Source organism: Squalius cephalus (genome assembly GCF_949319135.1).
Source record: "Squalius cephalus genome assembly, chromosome: 3".
In the NCBI taxonomy this organism is placed as follows: domain Eukaryota; kingdom Metazoa; phylum Chordata; class Actinopteri; order Cypriniformes; family Leuciscidae; genus Squalius; species Squalius cephalus.
In genome coordinates, this window is record NC_137124.1 from 58,219,289 (window position 1) to 58,238,880 (window position 19,592).

The 19,592-nt window shown below is 37.9% G+C and overlaps 2 protein-coding genes across 3 annotated transcripts in view; one reads left to right on the plus strand and one right to left on the minus strand.

Annotated features, from left to right (window-relative positions):
• The window catches only part of csnk2a2a (casein kinase 2, alpha prime polypeptide a), a 29,085-nt gene extending 11,866 nt beyond the window's left edge, over positions 1-17,219 (plus strand). The window contains exons 11-12 of one of the 2 annotated variants that reach the window (XM_079864958.1): positions 1,406-1,493; positions 17,096-17,219. In XM_079864958.1, the coding sequence (XP_079721084.1) occupies positions 1,406-1,479 (74 nt within the window). In that variant the 3' untranslated portion in view covers positions 1,480-1,493; positions 17,096-17,219. Of the gene's footprint in view, positions 1-1,405; positions 1,494-3,227; positions 4,450-17,095 lie in introns of those variants that run through there. The other variant, XM_079864957.1, reaches the window with a different exon arrangement.
• kiaa0895l lies at positions 6,836-17,395 on the minus strand (the record flags this gene model as incomplete). The annotated part of the gene is made up of 6 exons (XM_079864949.1): positions 6,836-8,759; positions 8,855-8,952; positions 10,415-10,720; positions 15,299-15,431; positions 15,507-15,650; positions 16,661-17,395. 6 exons carry the CDS (start codon positions 17,393-17,395, stop codon positions 8,598-8,600), a joined length of 1,578 nt encoding a protein of 525 aa, XP_079721075.1. The 3' UTR covers positions 6,836-8,597.
• Positions 17,396-19,592: the final 2,197 nt, after the last annotated feature.

Sequence of the window (19,592 nt, forward strand, 5' to 3'; positions counted from 1 at the left end):
ATCATGCTGGTACACGACACTTCCTTCAGGGTACAATGTTTGAACCGTTAGGTGCACATGGTTTTCCAGAACGGTTCAGTAATCCTCGGCATTGGCACGCCCAAGCAAAATAGGGAGTGCCATGATATTGCAGCCCAAAACATCACTGATCCACCAACAATTTGTCCTCTTTTGAACTCCGTGGATTGCAATATTTTATGTACAGCTATGATGGAATGTAAAATCAGTGAAGATTGTCACACACACACACACACACACATATATATATATATATATATATATATATATATATATATATATATATATATATATATATATATATATACAGTGCAATGCATAAGTGAATACACCCATGCTAAAGTTGACTAAAAAGAGGAATAAAAAATCATATTTTGGAAATTGAACTTAATGCCTTAATTTAAAAAATTAGGAAAAATCCAACCTTTAAGGACACCAATTTTCTTTGTGAATGAATAATGTATCGTAAATAAATGTTCTTCCTTAAAATACATGGTGCATAAGTGAGTACACCCCTATGTTAAATTCCCATAGAGGCAGGCAGATTTTTATTTTTAAGTATTTAAAAAAAAAAAATTTTAGGATACTATGCATCCTGATAAAGTTCCCTTGGCCTTTGGAATTAAAATAGCCCCACATCATCACATAGCCTTCACCATACCTAGAGATTGGCATGGGGTACTTTCCATAAGATCATCTCTCAATGCAAATCAAACCAGCTATTAGGCTAACTGAAATAAAACCATGCCAATCTCTAGGTATGGTGAAGGGTGTGTGATGATGTGGGGCTATTTTAATTCCAAAGGCCAAGGGAACTTTATCAGGATGCATAGTATCCTAAAAAAAAAATAAAAAAAAATACTTAAAAATAAAAATCTGCCTGCCTCTATGGGAATTTAACATAGGGGTGTCCAAACTTATGCACCCTGTATTTTAAGGAAGAACATTTATTTATTTACGATACATTATTCATTCACAAAGAAAATTGGTGTCCTTAAAGGTTGGATTTTTCCTAATTTTTTAAATTAAGGCATTAAGTTCAATTTCCAAAATATGATTTTTTTATTCCTCTTTTTAGTCAACTTTAGCATGGGTGTATTCACTTATGCATTGCACTGTATATATATATATATATATATATATATATATATATATATATATATATATATATATATATATATATATATATATATATATATATATATATATATATATATATATATATATATATATATATATATATATATTTTTTTTTTTTTTTTTTATATAGGCATGAAACCTCCAACAGTGTTTCATTTTCATTGTCCAACCGTTGTATATCACCTACCGGTATATATCCCTAGTTTCAGTATTGTAGTCTCCTAAAGATGTTGACGTTCTTCTATAGATCCTGTGCTGAAGGGACAGCCTCTGTCAAACTCAGAAGGCGCTCTGGCAATAAGCAGCTCGACCACAACATGATGGGCTAAAAGCAGGTAAGAATGATGTAACATCCGGTTAGGGGTGTGCGATATTGAGGCAAAATGATATCTCGAAATATTCAGAGATTTTCTTAATAATTGGACGATATTTTGCTGAGTGTTTATTGTGTTGGTAATCTGACTCCATATTCTGTGGTGGTCAGTTCGCAGCAGTGACAGAAATCATCTTTTCCAATAGGTTTAAATTGATTTTTACCTTTAGAAAGCCATTTGTAACCTAGTTAAATGGATCATCTTTTGTGTCTCATTCTTACATTTAATCAATAAATTAAATTAGAATAATAAGACACAATAGGGCTGTTACAATCAAATGAAATCAGTATCAACAAAATGTATCTTTGTAGTGCGTAGGAAACACAGAATGTGCATCTGAAGTGGCATTTAGATGCATTTACATACAGTTTAATACAGATCAGAGGGACATTAATTCATTTACACATGCATAAATAATGTTTTAAACATTTTAAATGTTGAATATTGATATTTTGAAATGAAATGTACTTTAAATATGAAATTAAAACTGCCAGTAGGTGGCATTGTCATTTGAGATTCATTATAGCTACTGATTCGTTCAGGAACGAAGCATTGTAGTGAGTCATTGAATCATTCATTTAAACGATTCATTCATTCGGTAATCAAACAGCCGTGTGTTGCTCAGAGACGCAAATCAGTCCTGTGGTTTTGTTTGGAACTATTTTCGTTGGCAAAATGGAGAAAAAACAGGCAATGTTGTGACTAAAAAGTAAATTGCTTAATTTTAAATTATTGGTTATTGAAATGTTGTATAAAACCAATATCACATTTGTAATCATGCTGATATTTGGAGAAAAAATGCCACTCTTCGTGTGATATTGATTAGCTATATTAAAGGGATAGTTCACTTTGAAATTAAATTTTGGTATGTTTTAGCTTACCTGAAGGGCATCCAAGATGTAGGTGTCTTTTTTTCCGCAGTAGTTTCAATTTTGATATTTTTAGGTCAAACCGTTCTTGTCTGACAGTCATATCATGCAGGTCTATGGTCACGGTCTCAAAGAGCATGCACAGAGTCGCCTAGAAGTCGCCTTGGCTACGGCAGTTCATTGGAACGAATGTCTTTAATGCAAAATCTAGTGTATATATCTATGCACCAGTCTACGCACACGTCACACAGCAGGATGCGCCCGCGCCCTCAGATCACTCGGATGTGGTTGTGTTAAAAGAGGTAAAAACTATATAAATACTGTTCGTTTTCTCACACAAACTGCTCGTTTCGTGTCTTAGGCCATCAATGTGTACTTACGATGGGGAATTGTTTAATTTGGACTCTGTGCATGCTCTTTGAGGAGGTGACCATAGACCTGCATGATATGACTGTCAGACAAGAACGGTTTGACCTAAAAATATCAAAATTGAAACTACTGCGGAAAAAAAGACACCTACATCTTGGATGCCCTTCAGGTAAGCTAAAACATACCAAAATTTAATTTCAAAGTGAACTATCCCTTTAAATGATTTAAATCTAAAATCCTTATCTTGAATATTGAGGGCATTATAAATGCATTTTAATAGACTAAATCGTGTAGTGTACGCGTGCGCCAGGTGTGTTTTTGTAAAATGTCGATAATGTCAGAAACAACACGATATTATCATACACTATAGATATCGCACACCCCTACATCTTATCTAAAATGTCTTGGTTGTTTTTTTTTACTGATATCATTCATTAATTTAGAATCTTTCTTCTAGGAAAACCTTTTTACCTCAACATGTCGTGCAGAGACATGCTGCCTTTCAGGTGTGAAGCTTCAGTTTACTGGAGCAAGAAGTTATTAAGCAACACAAGACTTGTACAGAATGAACACAATGGGCTCTAGTCCTTCTCCTACATTCACTTTGTATTAGTGCTGCTTGCCATCGTTAACTAGGTACCAAACTGGTGTTTTTTTTTTTCCTATCCCCCCCCCCCCCCCCCCTTTTTGAGTTGGACATCTCCATTTCTTTTTTGGAACAACACTGAATTAAGCTATAATGTTATGAGAGGGAAAGAATGCCTGCTCTTTCCCCATGATTCTCAGGCTGTAGATGATTGATGGAGGCTCCCGATCCTGGTTACATTATGTTCTGGAAGATTGTGTTGTTCAATGACTTGCCCTGCTGATATGAGCTCAGATTATAAACTATAGTATTGTCGGGTATGGAGGCTTTACTGCAATTTATTGAAAATAAGATATATTAAATGAAACTGTTTTTAATCAGTCTGACCTGTTTTTTTTTTTACCCACCATCATAATTTTATGATCATCAGCTGTGAATGATTACGTGAAAGGCAGTTATTCTCTATTTCAGTGTCAGTGTTTCTGAACTCTCTGAAACGCATCTATTGTAGTCTTGTGTTTCTTCCGGAAACGAACACGTCACAATATTCCTCATTATAATAATTAATACGCAGAATAAAGGGGCGGGGCCTGGTTGAGTTAGTAGTGTTGAAACTGGCGGTTATGGTGAGGGGCGGGACAATTCCCAAACACACTCAAAGCGCTCGACCAATCACAACACACTGATCCAGCCGACCAATCAGAGCACAGTGTGCTTTTAAGAAGGAGGGACTTCATAGAGGAACTAAACAGGGGTGTGTTTCTTTCCCGAAAGCATCGTTAACCAACTATGGTTGCAAGTTCCATCGTTATCAGCATTTTTAAAACGAGTCGGTGTTTCCCAAAAAAACTGTTCCAACGAACATTCGCAAACAACATCGCCAAGTTGTGTGATTGGAACGACAGCTCTCGACCTGTGGTTAGAAGCAGAGTTTGTTGTTTGCATGACATGTGGACATTCAGTACAATATATATAATTTATTTCGAACACATATAAATGTCATTTACGTATTTTAGTTTGTCAAGAGATTTAAAGCACGGTTTTTGAAGAATGCGTACGTGCTCTAGTACGAGCATATTATTGAATCTGGAAATATGGTAAAAAAAAAAAAGTGAGAAATAGTCCTCAGATGCCATGTCTGTAATTTTTTACAAAATATCTGGCATTAATTTGATCTCAAACGTCACAAACTACCTTGTAACCAATCAGATCAACGTGTGATCGTCAACGAGTGGATCTCTGAGCTGAGTGAGTGAATGGAGGCGGGACTCATTTGCATATTCATAGAACCGTGTATACTAAATAAGGCAAGGGTGTCAAGTTACATTCGAGATATTTTAAGGCATGAAGAATTTTTTTTCAAAGCAAAAATTTTTAAATATGTAATTTTGGTGATCAAAGATGAGATTTAAGAGATACAATTGACTACAGGGGGACTTAAAGAAATTACTCCACCACCTGCGTGACATCATTAACCAACGTGGTTGAATGACAAATTTACGACTAGGGTTTTGGGAAACAGTCGTGTCTATCGAGTTGATTTCTTCAATGATGCATCGTACAATGGTAATTCAGCAGTGAGTTACGTCGCTGTACGGGAAACGCATCCCGGAGAATTACTGGGAAGAGCTGAACAATGTCAAAAATATATATAAAAAATATATATATTTTTTAACATTCAAGCATGAATACCTATTCCAGTTAGAGCCCAAAAACAAAATCAAGTCTTTGTAAAAGGGCATATCTTTAATATAGTGAAAAACTAAATATGTTGTACTTAAAATCCAGCACTCAGACAATGATTCTAGGGTCTTCAGTGTATAATTTTAATAAGATAACAGCAACTTACTGTGAAATGTGCAATATTCGTGCAGTACTGACAATGATAATAAATACAAATGGATATGTAATTTCAAGCATATAACATGACACGACACATGAGTTTTGAACCCAAATAAGGCACATCCACATGACCTCCTACTTTTCATCCTGAGTCCGTCACAATCTTAACATGCACAGTGAGGAAGCTGGCCAGCTGGACTGCGTTACACAGGTACGAAAGGCTGAGGTTACCTACGAAGGTGTCACGTCACATTAGCACGGGTAATGAAGACCACCAAGGGTGCTCTCAGAAGAACACTGATTATCTGTAGATACAATAGTAGCACTTCATAAGGCCTGATTAGAAATAAAAAAGTGACAAAAGAGGCCATTCCGTTTTATTCATAAGAGATTGTGGAACTGGTGACCTTATGAAGCTCCGCCCCTTTTTCCAGTAGCACCTCACTGCAGTACACGAGACCCAGGGGGCGGAGTTGGCTCCAGATATAAGGGGTGGAGATTGGTAGGTTCAGGGGTAAGTTTAGGGACCAGGGGGTGGAGATGGGTAAGTTTAGGGGTGGGTTTAGGAATCAGGGGGTGGAGATGGGTAGGTTTAGGGGTGGGTTTAGGGATCAGGGGGTGGAGATTGGTAGGTTTAAGGGTGGGTTTAGGGATCGGGGTGGAGATGGGTAGGTTTAGGGGTGGGTTTAGGGATCAGGGGGTGGAGATGGGTAGGTTTAGGGATCAGGGGGTGGAGATGGGTAAGTTTAGGGGTGGGTTTAGGAATCGGGGTAGAGATGGGTAGGTTTAGGGGTGGGTTTAGGAATCGGGGTAGAGATGGGTAGGTTTAGGGGTGGGTTTAGGAATCGGGGTGGAGATGGGTAAGTTTAGGGATCGGGTGGAGATGGGTAAGTTTAGGAGTGGGTTTAGGGATCAGGGGGTGGAGATGGGTAAGTTTAGGAGTGGGTTTAGGAATCAGAGGGTGGAGATGGGTAGGTTTAGGGATCAGGGGGTGGAGATGGGTAGGTTTAGGGATCAGGGGGTGGAGATGGGTAGGTTTAGGGATCAGGGGGTGGAGATGGGTAGGTTTAGGGGTGGGTTTAGGGATCAGGGGGTGGATATTGGTAGGTTTAAGGGTGGGTTTAGGGATCAGGGGGTGGAGATGGGTAGGTTTAGGGATCAGGGGGTGGAGATTGGTAGGTTTAGGGATCAGGGGGTGGAGATGGGTAGGTTTAGGGGTGGGTTTAGGAATCGGGGTGGAGATGGGTAAGTTTAAGGGTGGGTTTAGGGATCAGGGGGTGAAGATGGGTAGGTTTAGGGGTGGGTTTAGGGATCAGGGGGTGGAGATGGGTAGGTTTAGGGGTGGGTTTAGGAATCGGGGGTGGAGATGGGTAGGTTAGGGGTGGAGAAGGGTAGGTTTAGGGGTGGGTTTAGGGATCAGGGGGTGGAGAAGGGTAGGTTTAGGTATATGTAAGGTGGGAGGAGTTGGCTCCAGATCCAACTCCTCCTCCTGGATTTCATGTTCTGCAGTGAGGACTATCTCCCTTTTTCAACACTGCGCTCGTTGTCTTCCAGTTTGTAATTCCACAGCGTAAAGGTAAGATCTTACTAAATTTATGAATGAACCGCTCGTTTTTTTAAATCTTCTCTCTCTACTGACATTCGTGACATCTGCTTTCAAACATTACAATACCCATGATAACTTTCCTTAACTCTACAATAAGTAAATCCACTTCACCAGCTAATTACTCTTCAACGGCGATGCCATAGAAATATTTCCACAAAAACGGAAGTTCAAAGACAAAATTCTAAAAATCTTGTTTCTCTGGCGCATAAGGTCTATAGGCCTACTAAGTTGAAAAAAATGCATTTGCTACTGCGTATAAAGCTAATACCACAGACATTCAGTGCTTAACGTGAATACAAGAAGCAAAAAATAAATACATAAATAATAGAGAAACTAAAAAGGAATTCACTAGTAGAAGAACCTCAATGAAGTGCTCCTAGGTTCATGAGTGAATTCCTATATAAATACTGTCAGGGTGGATTATATGATTAAGTGCTGATATAGTTCCGCCTTGTGTGTAATATAAATACTAGCTAGCGTGATAGAATATGCCCATTACATTATAAATGCAATTAAAATGCTACATGACCATCTTTCAGCTTCTCACGAGTATGCCGGAGTTCGGAGTGGAATACTAGTGTATATTAAAACAATATGCAATGCAATAGATGTCGCGTCCGATGATCTCTGCATTGTATGTTTTTAAATCGGCACATAACATCCCATTGAAATAATTAGGACTTTTAGCAGTTGCATTATCCTATTTTGTTCAGTCTGATCAACTAATGAATCAAGAAAGAAACGACGGTCCCGTCATAACACTGAAAACCGGGTCAAGTCAAGCCCATTGCGTTACAGTACTGACTGTATACTGCACATTTTAGCATAATGTACTTCATCCTTCATGTATTCCATGCATTCAGAAAATGTGCATACTGTGCACAGTAGAGCTGCACGATTAATCGTTAAAAGATCTCGATTCAAATGTCTATTAAACCTTTGACGGTATCCACACAGTATCATTATTTCTGTTTTACAGTAATTAAAATGATCACAGATAAATGTTTATAGGTCGGATATAAACACTGATGCTGATGGTAGCGATCAAAATCAGTTAACTTGACGCTTCAAATAAAAATTGTATCATTACATCGTTACACCAGTAGGTGGCGACAAGTGACTGTTAAAAAATGCGTTTGTCATTGAATCATTCATTCAAGAGATTCGTTCAAAAACACTGAATCATCCAGAAATGAAACAAGTGAGTGAGTCATTGAATCATTCACTCAACCTGATTAAAAATTAAAAAATGTAATTACATTTTTTATTTATAATTAACTGCATTCTAGTAAATGACGTAATTTTTTTTTTAGTTGTCTATTCAGAATCGTGGGAGAATCGTAATCTCTATTTTAAACAAAAAATTGTGAATATCAATTTATCCAGAATCATGCAGATCTAGTGCACAGTATACTACAAAAATAGTGAGTATGGTAGTACGCTATTCCGAACATACCTTCGGTTTGCAAGAATCCAAACATGTCTTTCATGCCTGAGATTCATGTTGTTTTTACAAAACAGACAATCATTGTATTTGTAAACAGACTTGCTGAGTAATATGGCACTTGATGTAGCAAATTACTACATCAATCATTGGACACAACCATGCTGTATGTAATACTTTTTTATGGATGATCATCATGAATTACGTTTTCATGATAAACCATCCAAGATTATATCAATCGTACGTTTTAAAAATCCCAGTTTTGCAGACACATTTTTTTTTTTTTTTTGGCCTGGGAAAACCTGAAAAAATGGTTTGGTGGATTGTAAATGGTGTCCGATCCAGATCTTCATGGAATGAGCTCTTGAAGCTCCGCGTCACTCAGTTCGTTCACTGTGACGATGTGGTCGAGGTGTTGAAGATAGCGCTCTTCATCCTGCATGAAGTGAGGAATCCTGGTTCTCTTTAGTACGGCCAAATGCCGAAGTCTCTCCACGTCTTCATAGGAAACCTAAAAACGGGAATTACAGAAAGTGGTATGTGTACACATTCTTAAAGGGATAGTTGGAGTATTGCATTAAAACAGTTAGCATTAATAGGACCTGCCTTTCCAAGAGCGGTTAATATCTTAAAATCAATGTTCCTCCTGTGGCGTAAAATCCTTAAAATTCCATCAAGGTAGACCTGATCTTTACTAAAGCAACCTGTACACACACATATGCAAAAACATATTAGTTACAAATATAGAGAGGCAATATGAAACCAGAAGTTTGACACACACACAAAAATTTTTTGGCATGTTTCTGCTAACATGTTTCTAGCATGGTTTATTATTGCTACCATGTTTTTAACATGTTGATAACATGCTGCTAACGGTTTAGGATGTTACTAGCATGTTAAATGTCTATCTACAGATAGATAGATAGATAGATAGATAGATAGATAGATAGATAGATAGATAGACCTATAGATGGATGGATAGATAGAACGATAGATAGATAGATAGATAGATAGACCTATAGACGGATAGAACGATAGAACGATAGAACGATAGATAGATAGATAGATAGATAGATAGATAGATAGATAGATAGATAGATAGATAGATAGATAGACAATAAATAGACCGATGGATAGATAGATAGATAGATAGATAGATAGATAGATAGATAGATAGATAGATAGATAGAACAATAGATAGATAGATAGATAGATAGATCAATAAATATATAGATAGATAGATGGATAGATAGATAGACCAATGGATAGATAGAACAATAAATAGATAGATAGATAGATAGATAGATAGATAATAAATAGACCGATGGATAGATAGATGATAGATAGATAGATCAATAAATAGATAGACCAATGGATAGATAGATAGACCGATGGATAGATAGAACAATAAATAGATAGATAGATAGATAGATAGACAATAAATAGACCGATGGATAGATAGATAGATAGATAGATAGATAGATAGATAGATAGATAGATAGAACGATAGATAGATAGATAGATAGACCAATGGATAGATAGATAGACCAATAGATAGATAGATAGATAGATAGATAGATCAATAAATATATAGATAGATAGATGGATAGATAGATAGACCAATGGATAGATAGAACAATAAATAGATAGATAGATAGATAGATAGATAATAAATAGACCGATGGATAGATAGACGATAGATAGATAGATAGATAGATAGATAGATAGATAGATAGATAGATAGATAGATCAATAAATAGATAGACCAATGGATAGATAGACCGATGGATAGATAGAACAATAAATAGATAGATAGATAGATAGATAGACAGACAGACAGACAGACAGACAGACAGACAGACAGAGAGATAGATAGACAGACAGACAGACAGAGAGATAGATAGATAGACAGACAGATAGATAGATAGATAGACTGATAGATAGATCGATAGACTGATAGATAGATCAATAGATAGAACAATAGATAGATAGACGCAGACAGAAAGACAGACCTATAGAATAGAGAGATCAATAGATAGATGGATAGACAGTAGACTAGAATAGTAATAAAAAGCTTAAATAGTAGATCATAAAGTTTGCTTTCTCGAGCAATAATCTTGCATTTCACACATCTCTCCTCAGTTCTGTTCTTGGCGATTATCTCACCTGGTTTTGAGGTATCAGTCTGTCCTCGTTTGGCGCGCAGGCAGTATTCCCAGCGAACAGCGGGATCTTGGACGAAGCGAGCGATGTGTCTGAACAGTTGGCTGAAGCTCATGCTAGTGGCGTGATGTACAGTGTAGTACAGCAGCGCGGCGCGCCACAAGAAGGGCTGTTTCCGTAGCAACACACTGTGGAGACTCGCGAGACCCTCTTCGGTGGGATTCGCTGGTTTCAGTCCAAACTGCTTTCTCCCGACAGAAGTGGCCCACGGCTGCAAGCTGTTATTCACACCCCGCAAGTAATGCGTGCCTGCGAGGGAAAGGCATTCAATCGCTGGACCACAAAACCAGTCACATGGGTCAATTTTTTGAAATTGACATTTATACATCATATGGAAGCTGAATAAATAAGCTTTCCATTTATGTATGGTTTGTTAGGATATGACAAGATTTGGCCAAGATTTGAAAATCTGGAATCTGAGGTGCAAAAAAATCAAAACATTGAGAAAAATCTCCTTTAAAGTCCATTTATGTTGGCAACTGTGCTGCATTCACTCACAAAAATAAATGTTTGATATATTTACGGTAGGAAATGCACAAAATATCTTCATGGAACATGATCTTTACTTAATATCCTCATGATTTTTGGCATAAAAGAAAAATCAATAATTTTGACCCATATAATGTATAGTTGGCTATTGCCACAAATATACCCGTGCAACTCGTGACTGTTTTTGAGGTCCAGGGTCACATGTGATTAACACTAAAAAATTATCAATTACCAACAAGATCCTACTAGAAGAATGTCAATACAATATTACAAAACAACAACAAAATAACGTGTTTTAGACAGTCCAAACCAGCTGTGACCCAACAGAAGCAAGCGTTGTCTGTCTAAACCGAAGGCTGAAATGCTGCGCAACGTGACAAAATGAAGCCGATTAGAACTGATATTTCATATACTTTATATTGCTGCTGTTATGGAGAATTTTTGTTGGTCAAAACCTGGAAAATGAGTTGAGTTTTAGCACTTCTGGTTCCAATGAGCCGAAGCACTGTTAAATTTGACACAGACAGCAAATTTTCATCATATTTTACAAGTAATCTGAATTGCAAAAGTTTAAGTCTAGTTTTAGTCGACTAAAATCAAATGGGTTCGGTTAAATTGTAATGCAAACTTATTATATACTCTCGGAGAAAACATCTATTAACCTGTTAATATTAATGATAAGGAACATGCAATAAAGACAGATTTAGCATAACTCCTGTGACATATAAGATGTCATTATTTATCTTAAAATTAAATAAAGCCACTTCCCATAAAGAAACAAAAACATTTAATGAATGATATATGCATTCTTTATGACAACTTGCATACAACATTATTAATTATTTCAAGCAGACATATTTATTTGCATACATTTCATATAGATTAATTCTTATTAAAGTTATTGAGTTAAGAGCATTAAGTGATTTTCTCTTTTACTTTTGTTGTTTGATTAAAATTAATGACGAACATTTTTTAATTTTTAATTCTTAATTTGTCCTTAGTGATGACCTTGCTTAATCAACCATCGATAAGTTTTATCAATTAAATTATGAATCAATGGCCGATTAATCTTAGCATCCCTAGTTAAAGCAACACCAAAGAACTTTTCCTCTTCGGTCCCCCTACAGGTTGGAAGCGGAATTGTCCATTACCGCTGTCGTAAATAATTTAGCCTACCGTCGCACACACGCTCGCTGTTTATCCTTTAGAATGAACGATGTCCACAGACAAGGTAGAGTATGTTACATTTTATGAAAGTATGATGTATTGCAAAATCAGAAACGAAGAAAAACTAAATAATGACTACTGTGTAAGCAAGTCAAATTTGTAGTTTCTTATGTCTCATTCGAACTACAGAAACGCGACCCGATCTGGCAAACCTGCATGGTGTGGTCATAGCCGATATAGGGCCGCAAAGCGAATGCAGAAGTGCCGTTCACCCTGTTACGACTTGATGAACCACTGAAACCATTTTGGAAACATTATTTTAAGGTAAAAAATAATCTTTGGTGTTGCTTTAAAGGTATGCGACCGCGGTGTAGTTTGTTTATAGCCTACGTTTATCTGTTTACTTCTGGTGACTGAATTTAGGCTTCAAAATTCATAAAAGTTGTGTTCATATGTGAAGATTATCATGATGAACAAAACATGTAAGAATATTTTTGATGGGATTTTTTTTTTCTGTTTTTTTTTTTCTGTTGCAATAATCCAAAAGCCAGTCAAAAAAAACAATTAGGATTTTGTCAAGGGAACCAAGATGATGCTAAATTCTGTGTTGGCCGACACAAATACACCATGTGTATTAATTATGCTCTTAATTATGTCAATCAGGATTTTTGAACAAGTAGACTCCACTGGTTATGTTTACATGCACAACTTTTGTTTCAATCGGACTGAATTCATTCTGATTGATGAATCTGAATGTCGTAAATGAACGCTAAACGTGATCGGGTTGATGTGCGCGTTTATATGTCATAAGATTCAAATCGGAATATGTTTTTTTGACAGAGTTTCCTGCTGTTTGTGCATAATAACTATTCTCCTACATTGGTTCTTTATTTGTTTTAAACAGCAGACTTAATATTTATCCATTTCTGGTCATAATTTGGAGACAATGAGCAAATGAACCGTTGTGCCGCTGCTTATATTTATCACGCAGTAAAAATGCCCAAAACCAGTCGTCTGTGGATGAGAATCTGAAACAAGGACTGGTGGGACGCTGTCCTGTTCCACTTCACAGTCTCTGAGGGAAATGAGAATTTTCCCGAATGACGGGATACTAATTAATATGACAACAGAGCCCGTCTACGGAGAGCCTGGCCACTCCCTATTAAGTCCTATTGTACCGAATTTTGGTTGTAGTTCCACCAGAGCTCCACTGGGGGCGATCACCCATGAGTGCAGAATGAATGGGAGTCTATGGTGCTAAACGGCTAAATTCGTCTCTTTCACCCGATTGCCGTTGAGAAATCTCAGATTTGATTGTAGGTTTTGCAAGTTCAACAAGGGTTATAGGTCGAAAGTTGAATGAACAAGTACTTATGATCTTTCGATTTCTTACAGGTTGAGTTGTTGTTGCCCATAACACGCTAGCATTCTGCTAATGAACGCTGATTGGTCAGTGAAGGACTGATTACGACCAGAGATACTGCTTGATGGTCTTTTAAAATAACAAAACAAAAACTCTTCTAGCACGTGTATTTCCCTGTCAGCTGTGTTGTCGATGCCTCGAGAGAAAAGAAAGTGCAGAGCGCGAAAGCACCAAAGTGACTGAAGGATTGCCGTAAAGCAGTATCTCTGGTCGTACGATGTGTATGCCGTCATTGACATTTTAAAATACTTTTTAAGTAAGCAAATAAGTGATGTGTAAGCAATGTGTAATTTCTTTGCATCTGCTTTCGAATACAACATTCAAATTACTAGACAAAAAAATTATATCCTGAGAAAAGTGGATTTTGATGTGTATAGCGCCATAGACCTCCATTCATTCTGCACTCGTCCTGTGAGCGCCCTCATGTGGAGCCAGAGTGGAACTGCAACCAGTTCAGAAGCCGGAAGTTACTGAGAGTAGAAGTTCTCCCCTTATTAGACATTCTCTGATGACACTTTATTCAACAGGAAGAACGGCTCGTTCCGCGCATCAAACGTCATTACGCTAGTTTAACGTCATTGCACATGCGCAGTCTTTTCAGTTTCGGTTTTCAATCCGATCAAGCGTTCACATGTTCTCTCGATCGGATTAGAAAAGGAATAAACCACCCCTTTCAATCCGATCGAAATGTCGTTCGGATCGAGCTCAATCTGATCGATTAAGGTGTTTACATGAAGGCTTTTCAGTCCGATTGAGCCGTCGATCCGATTACTAACGGATTATTTGGGTTGTATGTAAACTAGGGCTGCACAATATTAAAGAAAAATGCGATAACTCATTAAATAATGCAATATTCGATAATGCTTAAAGTGTGTAAAATAAATTTAAATTATCTTAAAAATATGTTTAAAATATTATAACCTACATTATTTTTGTGACAAGAAAACATCCCGACAGCTTCTGACAGTGAACATCAGTGTTTTACTGTCGCGTAAGAAGTGTTATTTTAACATCAGTGTAAACCACAGGGTTCAGAGGTTCAGGTTATCCTACATTAGGGTTATTTAACAACACAAACTGAATAATCAAATGTAAAAATTAGGGCTGTCAAACGATTAATCACGATTAATCGCATCCAAAATAAAAGTTTGTTTTTACATAATATATGTGTGTGTACGGTGTATAATTATTTTCTATATATAAATACACACACATGCATGTATATATTTAAGAAATATTTGCATGTATATACTGTGTATATATATTTATATTATATATAATTTATTAATAACACATTTTTCTTAAATATATATGCATGTGTGTGTATTTATATATAGAAAATAATTATACTCCATACACACACATATATTATGTAAAAACAAACTTTTATTTTGGATGCGATTAATCGCGATTAATCATTTGACAGCCCTAGTAAAAATAAAACACTGCTTAGTTTTCACTGTATGAATTAAATACTGATTCTTATTAAAGCTACAAAAGTTATTCAGCCGAGAGCAGCGAGTGATTTTCTCTTTGTCTTTTGTTCATGACCCCAGTTATTGCAAGCCGTTGTGATATACATTTGTGATATTTTGATCATTTCAATATATTGTGCAGCCCTAATGTAAACGTAGCCAATGTGGTCGGGACTACCTAGAATGAAATGACTGACAACATGTCCTGTTGTTCGTCACAGTCAGACTGGTTAGGACATGACTTTCACAATCTGTTTAGGTTAAAGTTCATACCAATCTCATGTCTAAGCATGCCCTCAAGCCAGTGCTGGCGTGCTCCTGACAAGTTAATAGTTAGTGTTGGTCGACAGCTCTCCACCATCATTACCGCCTGGGACAGAAGCTCATCGGAGAGACTTACAACCACCTGTGGACAGAATCTGACATTACTATTCCTGTTATTTGGCAGGACGCTAATACACAAATGATATTATCCACACACCTCACCGACACAGCCCTCCTTCTGTAGGTACTTGCGTGTGGCGGCCCACACTTGACTCTTCGGTAGCAAGTTTCCCCCTGTGACCTCTTCGAAGTTTTCATAGGTCTCATACTTCCTCAACACACACTCCATAATCCCAACTGCCTGGAAAAAGGCATGAGGTAAGACCAATGGCAATAGTTTAAAGACTCTACCAGCATTATGACTGCGTTCCAAAACCTAGCAAGCTGCCAACATAAGCAACATTTTAAGACATAATTGCGCTTAGAAGAAGAAACGCATTCTTTTGAACGGTAAATTCGATTTAGAAAATTTTGAAAAAAATAAATAAATTTGAACGGTACGCAACTGCTGTTAATTTACAACCTATTTTCACCACTAAACTACTGTATTATTTATGCATTATGGTGCATTGTAATGCATTGTGGGCTAGTCTAGTGCATTTGAAGCAATATGAAAGCAGATTATCAAAATTAAACAGCATATAAATCAAAACTGCCTAATGTTACTGAATGAAATGTCGACCCAGGACGAGCTACAGGACTGTGAAGCTTTGGGGGTGTCGATGGACTCGTGTTTTGATTATCGTTCTGAATCTGAACTTTTTTCATGAAACTTGCATTCAAATGTTGATAAAAAAAGAAAGCATGAAGCTAGAATAAAAGCAGATCTATTCTTTCTTCTGATATATGCATGTTCAGATATTCATACCACAAAATATTCTGGGGGCCATGAAACTTTTGTGAAAATGATCAAAAATGCTGGCGCTGGCGGGGAAAGAGTTAATTTCCAACCTATTTTGGGGTTCCCTTTTTGACCCAGGGCTGTGTAACCAAAATGAACCAAATTGGTTTATCTTTAATCCACCTTTTTTTTTTTTTTTTAAAGTGTATTGTAAATTTAAATAATTCCATTGTCTACAGTCCCGACAAGTTGTGTAGTGAATCTAGTGATGCATGAAACTCATGTGACCAACTTGAGTGAAATCTGGGAACATTTTCATTTTCACGCAAAACTCCCAAACACACATGGATTCCTATTGAAATGAATGGCGCATTAGAAGGCAATTGCTTACGGAGGCAGTTGACAGTAAGGCGGCTCACTAGTTTTTGGAACAGATACCAATTAGTGTTATTTAGACTTAAAATATATACCTGGGACAGAAAGAGACCAGAGCCCTCTCTGTACTTCTCCAAAACACTGATGGGCTCTGGAGGGGCATATTCAAACTGAGGCTCATACTGATAGTCAGACTGAAAAAAGGTCTGACGCTCCTGTTCCAGGTTTGTGGGACGAAGAGCCACAAGGAGGCACGGCCCACGAGGTGTTGAAGGCGAAGGAAGGGGTCCGATGCCCCTGGCAATATGTGGCAAAGAGGTCGCAGGTCTCATTTGACCCCTGCCAGAACGCAAAGGCATCGTGGAGCTCACCGTACATGTGCTCTCACTCCGTCGAAGCCAGTTTCCCGGCCCTAAACTAAGACTTGTCAGGCTTCGTGTGGGTGGAGCAGGGCCACCGCTTCGCCACGGTGGTTGAATCACCTTCCTAACTGGCTGCGCTGCTCTAATTCGCTGTGGTTTTATTTCCAGACTAAGAGGCCTTCGACACGGTGGCTGTTTGGAAGGTTCCCCAGTTTCTCCTTTATCTCCACCGTCCGTCTTCTGGAGCCTTCGCTGAACCTGGGAGCCGCCGTCCCAAGAGGTACAAGGCTGCGTGTGTGGCCCATTGTGGGTCGATTTGTCTCTTTGGGTGATGCTGCCGGTCCTGGCTCGGACTGGTTTGGGTTTCTCCGTGCTGGGCTCTGGTTCTAACATCTCTGAGGCATTGTTTGCGAGCCCTCCTCCTCCATTAGCCTGCTCCATGCAGTTCTCACCCAGATCCAGCACCATCGCTACATCCACGCCACCGTCCAGCAATGCTGCACACCTGAAGAAGAAAACATACCTCCATTTTCTGATTTAACAGCATCAAGCCTGCAATATAAAAAAAACAATGGGTTGCTTCATCCCATGTGTGGGTCAAATTTGGACAAACCCAACCAATGGGTTTAAAATGTAAAGCAATTGTCCATATTTGACCCAAGCATGATTTGAAACAACCCAGCATTTTTTAGAGTGCAGACATTGAGCGGGCCAAGCCCCTATTGTCCATATTTGACCCAAACATGAGTTGAAACAACCCAGCATCTCGCTCAGTGTCTGCACTCTAAAAAATGCTGGATTGTTTTAACTCATGTTTGGGTCAAATATGGACAAACCTAACCTTTGGGTTTAAAAATTGTCCAATTGTCCATATTTTCCATATTTGACCCAAACATGAGTTGAAACAACCCAGCATTTTTTAGAGTGCAGACATTGAGCGGGACAAGCCCCACCCCCAATATACACAACTGCCAAATTTTCTATGTATTGTTATCATTATGATCACCACTTTAAAGAGATCACTAGCAGATTTAACACAGCAATTACCATAAAATGACCAGAATGAAGAGAAAAACATACCTCCACTTTCTGATTCAACAGTTTCAAGGCTGCACTCTAAAAAATGCTGGGTTGTTTTAACTCATGTTTGGGTCAAATATGGACAAACCCAACCTTTGTGTTTAAAAAATTGTAAAGCAATTGTCCATATTTGACCCAAACATGAGTTAAAACAACCCAGCATTTTTTAGAGTGCAGACACTGAGCGGGACAAGCTCCACCCCTAATATACACAACTGCCAAATTTTCTATATATTGTAATCATTATGATCACAACTTTAATGAGAACATTAGCCCCTTTCACACATCAATTACCATAAAATGACCAGAATGAAGAGAAAAACATACCTCCATTTCCTGATTCAACAGTATCAAGGCAGAAATCTACAAAATGCTGGGTTGTTTTAACCCATGTTTGGGTCAAATTTGGACAAACCCAACCATTGGGTTTAAAAATGTAAAGCAATTGTCCATATTTGACCCAAGCATGATTTGAAACAACCCAGCATTTTTTAGAGTGCAGACATTGAGCGGGACAAGCCCCACCCCCAATATACACAACTGCCAAATTTTCTATACATTGTTATCATTATGATCACCACTTTAATGAGATCACTAGCAGATTTAACACAGCAATTACCATAAAATGACCAGAATGAAGAGAAAAACATACCTCCACTTTCTGATTCAACAGTTTCAAGGCTGCAATCTAAAAAATGTTGTGTTTTTTAACTCATGTTTGGGTCAAATTTGTACAAACCCAACCAGTGGATTTAAAAATAGTCCAATTGTCCATATTTGACCCAAACATGAGTTGAAACAACCCAGCATCCCGCTCAGTATCTCACTCTAAAAAATGCTGGGTTGTTTTAACTCATGTTTGGGTGCATCCAAACAACCGCGGAAATCAAAATGAACTACCCAGCATTTACATTGAGTGGGCCAAGCCCCTATTGTCCATATTTGACCCAAACATGAGTTGAAACAACCCAGCATCCCACTCAGTATCTGCACTCTAAAAAATGCTGGGTTGTTTTAACTCATGTTTGGGTCAAATATGGACAAACCCAACCTTTGGATTTAAAAATTGTCCAATTGTCCATATTTGACCCAAACAAGTTAAAACAACCCAGCATTTACATTGAGCGGGCCACGCCCCTATTGTCCATATTTGACCCAAACATGAGTTGAATCAACCCAGCATTTTTTAGGGTGCAGACATTGAGCGGGACAAGCTCCACCCCCAATATCCACAACTGCCAAATTTTCTATCTATTGTTTTCATTATGATCATCACTTTAATGAGAACATTAGCCCCTTTCACACAGCAATTACCATAAAATGACCAGAATGACTGGTAAATACACAAACATGCCGTTCACACAAGCAACGGCATTCTGGCTTTTTACCGTTAAGAGTAGGGCATCAAGTTCGATACTTTTTAGACACCCTGACAAGTTAATCTCGTCAATGTCAGTGAGCCAATAAGCATGCAGCGTGATTGGCTGTGGCGAGGCATTGAGGAAAAACACTATTTACACCCAGAAACGTGTCTCACACGTGAGGCTGTATAGTGTAAGCGCCCCAAACCCCATAGATGGAAAAG